Here is a 12,709-nt window from a genome sequence, read left to right on the forward strand (position 1 = left end):
CTGGACCTATGATGTGATGATCCCGGAGGGTTGTAGGAAAATATGGGACTTGGGCGTATGCTCGGGATTGAATTTCGAGGTCCCAAGTCCGAGAAATAAATTTTTAAGTGAAATTGTTTTCAAAAATTGTTTAAGGAAATTTGAAATGAAAACTGATTAGAAATCAATGGTATCGGGCCCGTATTTTGGTTCCGGCGCCCGGTACATGTCTTATATATGACTTGAGTCATTCCTGTGAAATTGGCGAAATGGCTTCCTGGCCACTTAAACTTGTAAGGCTTTTGAAAGTCAATACACAAACTTTGGACTTTCCCATTTGAACACTCAAACTCGTGAAACCCTTAACTAATAAACACATTGGACCCTTGATCCTACGCGCGTGTATTACACATTCACATACGTGTCCATCCAGTCAGAAATGACCAATTAGATTGTTACACGTCAAGGGAAACAAACCCCATAGATGTGCTGGAATAAATTTATTAATTTCTACTTTTTCTTCTATTTCCCTTATTTTCTTCTTCACCATAGTTGTGCAACTTTTACCTGATGGGGATGGAGCAAAACGACGTCACCAAAAACGATGACGCTGCCTGAATCGTCCAACATCTTTGCAAACTCCAAACCCTGTTCTCTATTGCTACAAACTTCACTATAGATCTCAACGAATTTAGAGTAAGAAATGGAGTTCATCAGCATATCTCTAAGTCTCAATCTCACTTTCTCCAACTGAGAAAACCTCAAAATTTTCCTAGCATCATTCACTGTAATTCTCCCCATAGCCTCCCCCGAAAAATTCGTCGTCTCCGTCGTCGGAGCTGGTGGAGCTAGGCCTTCAGATCTAATCCTTCCTCCGGTAACATTCATAGACCTCAATTTTTCTCTCAATTTATCTCCCATAGGAATTGATAAAAATTCCGGCAGTCTAGCTGCATGGTTGATTTCTCTTTTTTGGAGGAATCGGTGGATTAAGGCGGAGTCAATAAACCCAGCCACCATTTTCTTCTTCTTTTTTTGTTTTCCTTATAGTTTCTGGTTTTTTTTTATTTTACAATCTTTTTTAATGAATAATAACAGATACGTGCACCATTTGAATGTGATTTGTATGCACTATGTCCACGTAAGATAAGCTACTGCCACATTAGCATAGTCAATGGTCAAAGGTGTTTATTAGTTATAGGTTTCAGGAGTTTGAGTGCTTAAATGGGAAAGATGAAAGTTTGTGTATCGGCTTTCAAAAGCCCTACAAATTTAAGTGGCCAGGAAGTCATTTCGCCTGTGAAATTTGGTTAAAAACGGACGTCGTTTGATGCGATCCGGACCTTAATTGAGAAATTTGATGTTTAAAAGCGTTTTGAGAAATTTCATTGATCTCGAGGTTTAATTCGATGCTCGTGATGTTATTTTGGTAATTTGATTACACGAATATGTCCGTAGGGTATTTTTTGAGGTTGTGTGTATACTTGGGTTGGAGTTTCGAGGGCTCGGGTGAGTTTCAAGTAGGTTTCGGGATGCCTTAGGCTTAGAAAGTCAGATGTTGCAGGTTCAGGAAGTTGCAGGTCTCTGAACACTTTAGTGCGGTCCGCGAGAAATCGCGTGCGACCGCGGAGGAGCCAGCGTGGCCGCGGTCGCCTTTGTGCGGAGCGCGGTGGAGGCTATGCGGCCGCAGTCGCCTTTGTGCGGTCCGCACAGGGTGCTGAACTGCAGGTCTTCAGGGAGGCCTTTGCGGTTGCGGTCCGCACAGAGGGTCTGAGAGGGGTATAAATAAACGAGAATTTCAGCTAATTTTCACTTTTCAAAACCCCAAAAACATAAGAGGCGATTTTTCAAACAACCTTTCTTCTCCAAAACGTTGGTAAGCGATTTCTAACTCATTTTCTTCACTCCTTAACATCTTTTAACATGATTTCAAATTCAAATCAAAGATTTTCATGGGGAAAATTGGGTGTTTTGGGTAAAACCTAGGTTTTTTCTAAAATTGAGGATTTGGACCTCAATTTGAGGTCCCATTTCAAAACAAATTATATATTTGGATTCGTGGGGGAATAGGTAATCGGGTTTTGGTCTGAACCTCGGGTTTCGACCACGTGGGCCCAGGGGTGATTTTGACTTTTTGGGTAAAACTTTGGGAAAACTCATTTTCATGCATTGGGGTTGATTCATTTAGCACTTATTGATGTAATTAAGCAACTTGTGACTAAATTCGAGTGGATTGGTGGTGGAATTAAGGGGTAAAGCAATAATTAAGGCTTGAGTGGTGTTCAAAGCTTCGAGGTAAGTGTTTGGTCTAGCCCTAACTTGAGGGATTAGGAGTTGAGTCATACTTGCTACTTGCTTCTTGTTGAGTACGACGTATAGGCATGGTAATGAGTATCTATACGTTGGTATCAAACATGACCGTGGGTCTTAAATTGAAAGTTGTTTTGTTCTTGAATGACACTTTGTATGCTTTAATTAATGATCTTATATGATTGAGCATTTCCATTAATTGAACTGAGTACCAGCTAAGTGAGATTGGTTATAGCTGATTCTTCCTGGCCGGGATGACTATTTCGGTATTGTTGTTCCCTTGCCGGGAAATTTTTATATTGCTTTTGTCCCTTGCCGGGAAGTTATTATATCACTTATGTTCCCTTTCCGGGATTTCTTGTGATTGTGTGATGAACTGTAAAAGGGAGCGGGTGGTACGCCTACCACAAGATATTATGAAATGGGAGCGGATGGTACGCCTACCACAAGATATTATAAAATGGGAGCAGGTGGTACGCATACCACAAGATATTATGAAATGGGAGCGGGTGGTACGCCTACCACAAGATATGAGAAATGGGATCGGGTTGCACGCTTGCAACAAGATGGAAACTGAAAGTGAAAGCTGTCTTTACTTCTCTTTATCTGTGTTAGAAGTTATATTGTTAGCTTCCTTGTTATTTTGTTTTGTCAGCTACCCTCGAAGCATGTTCCCCTTCCCCAGATTTAATTGCTTATTACTTGTTACTTTTCCGCCATATGTTATATAACTGCACAGGTTTATCTGGAGTCTGGTCCTAGCCTTGTCACTACCTCGCCGGGGTTAGGCCAGACACTTACCAGCACATGGGGTCGGTTGTGCTGATACTACATTCTGCACTGTGTGCAGATCCCAGAGCTTTCGAACAGTAGTTGGAGGGCTTCCTTCAGTCCATTCGGAGACCCAAGGTAGACCTGTAGGCGTCCGCAGGCCCTGGCGTCTCCCTCTATCTCTATTTCCTGTTTCATTTCCTTTGTTCAGAAACAGTGTGTTACATTTCTTCAGACCTTGTATGTAGAAACTCTTAGACAGTCTGTGGCACTGTAACTCCAGGTTTTGGGGTATTTGAGGTTTTAAAAGTTGTAATAGACGTAGCATTCAGATATTGCATGGTTATCTTCCGCTTAATTATTTAAAGTTCTGTTGTTTTTATGTTATTGCTCGTAATTGTTAAAAGGAAGTAATTTGGTAAGGAATTAGATAGTTAAGGGTTGGCTTGCTTAGCTTTCATTAGTAGGCGCCATCACGACTTTCGAGGATAAAAAATTCGGATCGTAACAACAATGAGATATTAAAAGTGTAAAGCAAGAATTGGTTATACCTAAGAGAGAGTAAGAAAGAAACATATTGTTGCTGAAAGCCCCCAAAGACTTGGAAACAGCTACTGTCTCCTCCCTTGGTTCCTCAAATGAGGAGTTGAAGACCCTACCATTAAAAGTGCTGGACAGTGAAGACTGCAGAAATTAACGGTCACTCAGGAACAGTGTAATCAACACTGGTGCACTTGGAACACTGCCTCTTCGTCACTTGCAAACTGTATGGTACACATGGGGCCCCCGATATTACCCTCCAATATATTTTTCATAATGGGATCTGAATTTCTATGATCTTACTGTTTCCCATAAACATAAAACCAACCAACAAATACATAAGATAAGCTACTGTTTTCCTTTTTTATTTTTGGTCTCAGAAAAGAAAGTCATTTCTAAAAGTGTATATGGAAATTAAGATATTAAACTTAAAATTTTACATGTAAATGAAAATTAAATTTAGAAGTGTTAGAAGCTTTTATTTATTCACTATGATAAACTTTTTCCCTTGTCAGATATAATTTCCACCGTTAATTTCATTTATTCAATGAAAAACTATATGAGAAGTATGTATAGTCCATGCAATGCCCATCTTTATTATTGTCCAGTAACTCCAGTTATTGCCAAGGAAACTGTCCAAAAAAAACATGTTAGACCAAATTCTTCCATAAACTTATCATTCTTTCTTTTTATAAATAAACTAGTATTAGTACCGGCGTGATGGGCATGTTAGACCAAATAAACATGCACGGATAATTAAAAAGAATGATTTTCACCATAAAATTTAATATGTTAGTGTTAATACCATCTTTACAATCAAACATTAAAAACATATTAATACTCCGGTAAACTTTCATTTCATCTCCTAATAAATGTTCCATAAGAAATAATGATATTATACAATTTGCTTGATATGAATGTTCCACGAAAAATAATAATGCTGTACAATTTGCTTGATATGAAGCATGTGGCTAAGAGAACATTATTGTAGCAAATGCTCATGGACATAATTTTCCATAAGTTGTCCTCTGTATTGAGGTTTATTACTACAAAAAGGCATGAGTAAAAATTCAAGAATTTTTGGTCCTTGGGCGATAATTTTTGACGGAAATGAGAGACAACATATATTCTATTAATGATGAGATAATGAAGAAGACATGCCAGAATGATCTTTAGAAGGAAACTTAGTTGGCGTCTAAAATTATTGCAGACTTTCAGATATTTTGATTAAGTGTAGAATAAAATATATTCAAATACATCAATAGCTTGGATTCTAGGAAGCCAACAGATCTCATCACGCCAACATCAGAATCTAGATGAGCTTTATGCACTTGGACTGCAGATAACATAGTCACAGGCCACTGTTCCATGTCACTACAGGCGATATCTTTTTAGACTTTCTCAATGCATCTAGCTTATATTATGCTCTCTGCAATAAATTATCCAACTTTGCATTAAAGTAAAAAAGTTGCATACTACCTCAATATAGAATTCCCCAGTTTCTGGTTCTTTGGCCACTGTTGTTGTCCACCCAGCAGCAGATGAAGATTGCTAGTATAATCCATTAGTATTCTCCATTTCTCACTAATCTGCAAGCTCTAACACGACAATATCACTCAAATATGATAAAAACTTGTGGCAAATTAATCACAACAATATGAAAATAAAATACACAAATACAGTAACCAATAATGACAGAGAGTAAATCATATATAAAGAAAACAGAGAAATACGTAATTGGCTTCAAGATTCTAGGAGTGAGGCGCTGGAAAAAAAAAAGCCTAAAATGTCACCTCTGATGAACTGCCACATAACATAGTTATACCAAATTAAAAATATTAACTAAAGAAAATGATACATAAGACCATAGGATCATAAGACAATAACAATACTCAATAATTAAATAATAAATTATTTAATAATAGCTCTTCCCATAGTTGCATGAATTCGATCTCCCTAAAACAAAAAATTTGAAAAGAAAGTTAAGTTAGTAAGGCGCATAACTTGAAGAAAATACATCACAACTCGAAAAAATAATAATAATTAAAAGAGTATGCACCTTTCATCTTGAATAATTAATTCAATTGAATTAGGATTTTTTTGGTTTCTCGCGGTCTGGAACGTGCCATAATCTAACAACACAAACCTTCAAATTCCAACTTATTTTGGACGTTGATATTTCGCTGATATAGTTATAATTTGGAGCTACACTTTGCAGTACTTTGTGTGTAAGCTAAACCCTAAGCAATGTAGAGAAGCCAAACCTAAATAAAAGTTGCTTAAATAAAGATTTCTAAGAAAAAACTATCGAAGTAAATCAATTTTTAAGGCATCTGAAATCCTAATTTTTAAAAAACGTATGTGTAAATCAATGTGTAGGAGCGAATGTGCTCAAGAAATGATACAGATCTTCATTTTTTAGCTTTGGGCTTTTTGAATTTTGAACCTTCGTTTATTTTTTTTGTTAACCACCAAACTTTAATTTTTCTTGTCTTTGTCCTTTGTCCTCTTGTTAATAATATCATTTCCGTTAATATATTATAGATGTAAGATAAAAAATATTTATTTAATTAATTCTTTCTTAAAAAAGAATACCTATCATAACTGAATTATACACAAAAATTAATTAAAAATACCTATAATAATATATATTGTTCACAAAGAAGGTCAAATACAAAGTTTGTACTAAATAAAAATTATTATTTCAACTTAAAATTAATGTGTAAGATACAAAACGAAATTAACAAAATTTTAATTAATTCTTTCTTAAAAAAGGATATCTATCGAATTATACACAAATTTAATTAAAGATACATATAGTAATGTATATGATATTTATAGTAATGTATATTATTCACATATAAGGTCAGATACAAAGGTTGTACTAAATAAAGAATTATTATTTCAACTTAAAATAAATGTGTAAGATACAAAACGAAATTAATGAAATTTTAATTAATTCTTTCTCAAAAAAAGATACTTACCATATGTGATGACCCAGTCAGTCGTCTCATGAGTTACCGCTCCGTTTTCCTTATTTCTTCTTTGTTATGCTTTGTTTATCCATGTTATGTAGCATCGGGTTGTTCGGATAGAGTTCGGAAAGGATTTGGTAAGATTTGAGACACCTAGTCTCTTTAAAGTGAGTTTAAGTTGGAAAAGTCAATTGGATATTGACTTATGTGTTAGAGGGCTTGGATGTGAGTTCCGATAGTTCGGTTAGCTTCGGGAGGTGATTTGTGACTTAAGAGCGTGATCGAAATTAATTTTGGAGGTTCGTAGTAGATTTAGGCTTGAATTGGTGAAGTTGAGATTTTGGCGATTTCCGGTTGGTAAAGAGATTTTTATATAGGGGTCGGAATGGAATTCCGAGAGTTGTAGTAGTTCCGTTGTGTCATTTGGGATGTGCGTGCAAAATTTCAAGTCATTCGGACGTGGTTTGGTTGGGTTTTGATCAAAAGCAGAATTCGGAAGATTTTAGAAAGTTTGGCTTGAATTCGATGTGTTTTGGGTGATTTGATGTTGTTTGAGGTGTTTTGGGTGATTTGATATTGTTGAGGTGTTTTGATGATTGGAAAAAGTTCGAATAATGTATTAGGATATGTTTGTACTTTTGGTTGAGGTCACGGGGGCCTCAGGATGATTTCGGATGGGTGACGGGGAGTTGAAACCTTGTTGCAGCTGCTGAACTTTGCTCTTCTAGTATTTTCGCACCTGCGGATTGGGGACTGCAGGTGCGACGCCGCACGTGCGAAAGAGGAGCCGCAGAAGCGGAAAATGCTGAGGGAGTCAGGAACCGCAGAAGCGGTGAGATGGACCGCATCGGCGATGTCGCAGATGCGGATGAGGGATAGCAGAAGCGGAAAAATCATAAACTAAGTGATATCCGCAGAAGCGGAGAAATAACCGTAAATGCGGTACTGCAGAAGCGGTTAAAGAGCCGCAGATGCAAAAATGATTGGGCAGAAGGTATAAATTGTAGCCTTAGTGAATTTTGAGCTATTTCACCATTTTATCTCGACTTTGGAGCTTTTTGGACGATTTGAGAGAGGGATTTCAAGGGAACTTCATTGAGGTAAGGAATTTGAACCTAAAACTCGTTCCTATGGTGTTATTTCACGGATTAGAGCTAGAAATTATGGAAATTAAGGGTGAAAATTGGGAAAACTAGGGCTTGTGAACTTAGACCTTTAATCGGGGATTTGAAGGACCATTTGGGGTCGGATTTGAGAACTTTTGATATGTATAAACTCATGGGAAGATAAGGAATCTATTGATGTAAAAATTATCGAATTCTGAGATGTGGGGTCGGGTTTTGGTAAATTCGGGATTTGTGTCATATTTTAATTGTTTTTGCTTGGGCTTCGTTCCCTTAGCATATTTTGACGTCCTCGTTCTGGGTTTGGATAGATTCGACGCGAGGGGAGGCCGATTCGAGGGGCAACGGCGTCGCGAGCTAGAGATTTGACCTGTTCGAGGTGAGTAATGATTGTCAAGATGTTCTGAGGGTTTAAAACCCCGGATTTCACATCGTAGTGCTATATTTAGGTGAGGCACACGCTTGATGACGAGTGTGGGATCGTGCACTATTGGGGTTTGTGACTTGGTCTGTCCCGATTGATGATTTTACCACGTATTTGACTTAAATCTATTTGCGATCATCATTATTTGGGCTGAACGCTATATTTCGGCTTCGTGTCAACTATTTGAACCCTTCGGGGATTTTTATTGATATTTCCTCACTGTTTTGACTTTATACTTGAATTCAATCATGTTATTTTCCACTGTTTTCATAATCAGCCATGTTTACTCAGTTTTAATACCTAAATGACCTTTTAAATGATAATTGGGCTGAGAATCACTGTTTTACTATTGCCTGAGTTGCTTGTGAGGATTTTTGACTGAGTAAGGCCGAGGGCCTATGTTGTGAGGAAACATTTGATACTGATTATGAGGCCGAGAGCCTGAGACATGTACGCCACGAGGTGGCTTGATTGATATGAGGCCAAGGGCCTAGTGATGATGCCACGAGGTGGCTTGATATTGCGCTTGGGCCGTAAGGAGCCCTTTCAGGAGTCTGTACACCCCCAGTGAGTGCGGGTACCCATTGTGATGTGAGATTGAGTCCGAGGGGCTGGTATTGTTCTATATGATTGCCCGAGGGGCTAGCACTGTTCTGAGATGTTGCCCGAGGAGCGGATTTGTTGATACTGTGCCCGAGGGACGAACCTTTATGTGCTTACTTTTCATAATTGACTGTCAATTACCTGCTTAAGTATTGAAAAAGGCTTTTCATGAAAACACATTTGAGTTAAAGGATTTTACCTATCTTTTACTGATTCTCTGATTTTAAATGGTTTTACTGCTTCATTATAGAATGCTTTGTGCCTTATGTGATTTCTTGCTTTCAGTCTTTATTTACATTTGTTACTCACTGAGTTGGAGTACTCACTTTACTTCCTGCACCCCTGTGTGCAGATTCAGGCGTTGCTGATCCTGCCAGTGCGAGTTGAGAGCTCCCGGCGGACATTCGGAGTTCACGAGGTAGCTGTTTGACGTCCGCAGACTCGTGTTTCTCCCTCTTTGTCATTTCTATCTCTATATCAAACAATTTGTAATAGTTTATAGACTTCTCATATTTATATTAGAACTTGTAGATGCTCATGACTAGTGAAACGCCGGTTTAGGGCTGTGTTGGGTTGTTCTTTCGCGTATTTATGACATTATCTGCTACTTTGGATTATTTTATCATGTTTTAGACTGTTTTCCTGTTGTTTAACTGTTTAATATCGAATTGGGGTTAGTTGGCTGGCCTTATCTTCACGAGAGGCGCCATCACGACCGGGTCCGGGTTTGTCGTGACACCATAACTGAATTATACACAAAATTTAATTAAAGATACTTATAGTAATGTATATGATACTTATAGTAATGTATATTGTTCACAAATAAGGTCAAATACAAAGCTTGTACTAAATAAAGAATTATTATTTTAACTTAAAATTAATGTGTAATATACAATGATTCTTTCTCAAAAAGGATACATGCCATGATTGAATTCACAAAATCTATATTATATACAAATTTAATTAAAGATATCTATAGTTACAGTATATTGGTTTGCTTGATGAAAATTGCATCCTTTTTTTGTTTACGTCTTTGGTCATTAAGAAGAGAATATTTTTATTTTTAGTTTAAATCTTAAAATAATTGGCTTTGATTAATTAAAGAACGAAATTCAACTTACAGAAAATCTTGGACTACTACTTCCATTAAAAATATTTTCATTTATAATTCAAATTTTTGTAAGATACAAAACGAAATTAACGAAATTTTAATTAATTCTTTCTCAAAAAAAGATACTTACCATAAATGAATTATACACAAAATTTAATTAAAGATACCTATAGTAATGTATATGATAGATATAGTATTGTATATTATTTACAAATAAGGCCAAATACAAAGCTTCTACTAAATAAAGAATTATTATTTTAACTTAAAATTAATGTGTAATATACAATGACTCTTTCTCAAAAAGGATACATACCATAATTGAATTATACACAAAATCTATATTATACACAAATTTAATTAAAGATATCTATAGTTATAGTATATTAGTTTGCTTAATGAAAATTACATCTTTTTTTTTTGTGTACGTCTTTGGACATTAAAAAGAGAATATTTTTATTTTTAGTTTAAATCTTAAAATAATTGGCTTTGATTAATCAAAGAATGAAATTCAAGTTATACAAAATCTTGGACTACTACTTACATTAAATATGTTTCCATTTATAATCAAATTTTTTATGTGGTCTTAAAATTGCCAAGTGGCTTCATTTTAGCTTGCCACTTGGCTTAACCACATGTTTCACTACTCTCCTTTTAATATAATATAGATTAATGTGTAATATACAATGATTCTTTCTCAAAAAGGATACATACCATAATTGAATTATACACAAAATCTATATTATACACAAATTTAATTAAAGTTATCTATAGTTATAGTATATTGGTTTGTTTAATGAAAATTACATCCTTATTTTTGTACGTTTTTGGTCATTAAAAAGAGAATATTTTTGTTTTTAGTTTAAATCTTAAAATAATTGGCTTTGATTAATTAAAGAATAAAATTCAACTTACACAAAATCTTGGACTACTACGTCCATTAAATATGTTTCCATTTATAATTCAAATTTTTATGTTGTCTTAAAATTGCCAGGTGACTTCATTTTAGCTTGCCACTTGGCTTAACCACATGGTTCACTACTCTCCTTTTAATATAATATAGAATATAGATATAGATATCTATAGTTATAGTATATTGGTTTGCTTAATGAAAATTACATCTTTTTTTTTTGTGTAAGTATTTGGTCATTAAAAAGAGAATATTTTTATTTTTAGTTTAAATCTTAAAATAATTGGCTTTGATTAATTAAAGAATGAAATTGAACTTACACAAAATCTTGGACTACTACTTCCATTAAATATGTTTCCATTTAATTTAAATTTTTTATGTTGTCTTAAAATTGCCAAGTAGCTTAATTTTAGCTTGCTACTTGGCTTAACCACGTGCTTCACTACTCTCTTTTTAATATAATATAGATCCCCCTTCCCACCTTCCCAACAATAAATAAAAATGAAAATGAATTCTCGGATATGCTTAATGCATGAACATCACAGCAAAAGTGATTGAAAAATTTACAGCTCCTAAGAAAATACGTAGCTGCACAAAATTCAACATGAATTGAAGATGGAATTGAATTTTTTTTCACCAGACAGACATTAGACCCATAAATATTATTCCCTTTATCTTTAACGCCCCGCCGTGCCAGTATATATGACTATCTACTTTAGCTAAATCTAAAGAAAGGAGGACCATCTCTTTTATTCTAACTGCCAAATCAGAGGCAGACTTTTTTCCTGTAATTAGTAACTTCAAGGCTAAGTTACTGACAAAGTATAAATACAATCTAAAGTAAAATTTATAAAGAAAGGAAAACTAGAAAAAGACAAGATAGGACAAAGTTTAAATATGTTGCAACAAAATTCATGTCTTGTATTTATGGAAACAAAGATTTTGTAATCATTTGGTACCATCACAAAAGATTGGTCGCACAGCAGCCTTAAAATCTTCATAAAACCTTTGCTCTGAGAACATGGAGGCTCGCTTCCTCGCAGCAACAGCTATCTCCAGCCTCTCATTCTCTGGCATCTTAATGACTTCAATAATGGCTTCAGCATATTCCTCTACGCTCTGGGCAAGGAACCCAGTCTGCTTCGAATCTTCTGGTAACACAATATCCATCCTTGGGCCAGCTGAATTATGTGCTGAATGAAACCGACAAACTTGAAGTCAACTAAATAAGTCATATACTTAAATACAGAACAAGAGAAACTACATAACATGACTAACCAATTGGTATCGCGCCAGCAGCCATGTATTCAACTACACTTATGCCAAAGTGCTCATCTGTCATGAAATGGATTCCAGCTACAGCACCACCCAAAAGTGTGACCAAATCACTGCACCAACAAAGATTAAAAACAAAAATGAAGTTTTTCACCATGGTAATCATGTATTAAATTGACGGAAATGGATAATCTACCAAAACATTTCACATTCTATGTCTAAACATAGACCTAACGGAACTACCAAGATATCCAATCCAGTGGGGTAAGCAATTTACACGCATGCATAAATATATTTCCTCTTTGTGTATTACATTACCTGAACACCCGATGCCCTGTCAAGGCGGAAGATGCGGGTTCGAGCCCCGTAAGTCCCGATAGATCCAATAAATATATCAATAAATCTCTCCTTTTTTATGAATTTTATGAAGGGGATCGGGGGCAGAATTTCATTGTCAAAGTATTCCTAGAGCTCCTCGCAAGGCTTGTTGGAAAATCCGTTGCCGAAGTTGATTAATCGCCCTTTGCTGTTCAAACTGAATCGTTTCATTTTTGTAATTTTCTAATTGTTCCAAAGTCTTATAAGTTGAATTAATCAAATTCAATTTTTCTCGTTCTATTTCGGAGTATCCATTCACTCAAAACTGCTCGGCTTCGGTTTCTTTTTCCGTAAGCGAGAACGAGCTTTTCG

The 12,709-nt window shown here is 35.7% G+C and overlaps 2 protein-coding genes across 2 annotated transcripts; both read right to left on the reverse strand.

The window, feature by feature from the left end:
* Nucleotides 1-522: 522 nt before the first annotated feature.
* LOC104245716 (calcium uniporter protein 4, mitochondrial-like) lies at nt 523-999 on the reverse strand. The gene has a single exon (XM_009801375.2). It carries the CDS (start codon nt 997-999, stop codon nt 523-525), a length of 477 nt encoding a protein of 158 aa, XP_009799677.2.
* A 10,433-nt stretch (nt 1,000-11,432) lies between these two features.
* Nucleotides 11,433-12,413, reverse strand: LOC104245717 (GDP-Man:Man(3)GlcNAc(2)-PP-Dol alpha-1,2-mannosyltransferase-like). Its single transcript, XM_070168550.1, has 3 exons — nt 12,338-12,413; nt 12,023-12,132; nt 11,433-11,937 (listed from the first exon to the last, which is right to left on the reverse strand). The coding sequence occupies exons 2-3, from the start codon at nt 12,084-12,086 to the stop codon at nt 11,693-11,695; spliced, it is 309 nt and encodes a 102-aa protein (XP_070024651.1). The 5' UTR covers nt 12,087-12,132; nt 12,338-12,413; the 3' UTR covers nt 11,433-11,692.
* Nucleotides 12,414-12,709: the final 296 nt, after the last annotated feature.

Source organism: Nicotiana sylvestris, chromosome 3 (genome assembly GCF_000393655.2).
Source record: "Nicotiana sylvestris chromosome 3, ASM39365v2, whole genome shotgun sequence".
Classification (NCBI taxonomy): Eukaryota; Viridiplantae; Streptophyta; class Magnoliopsida; order Solanales; family Solanaceae; genus Nicotiana; species Nicotiana sylvestris.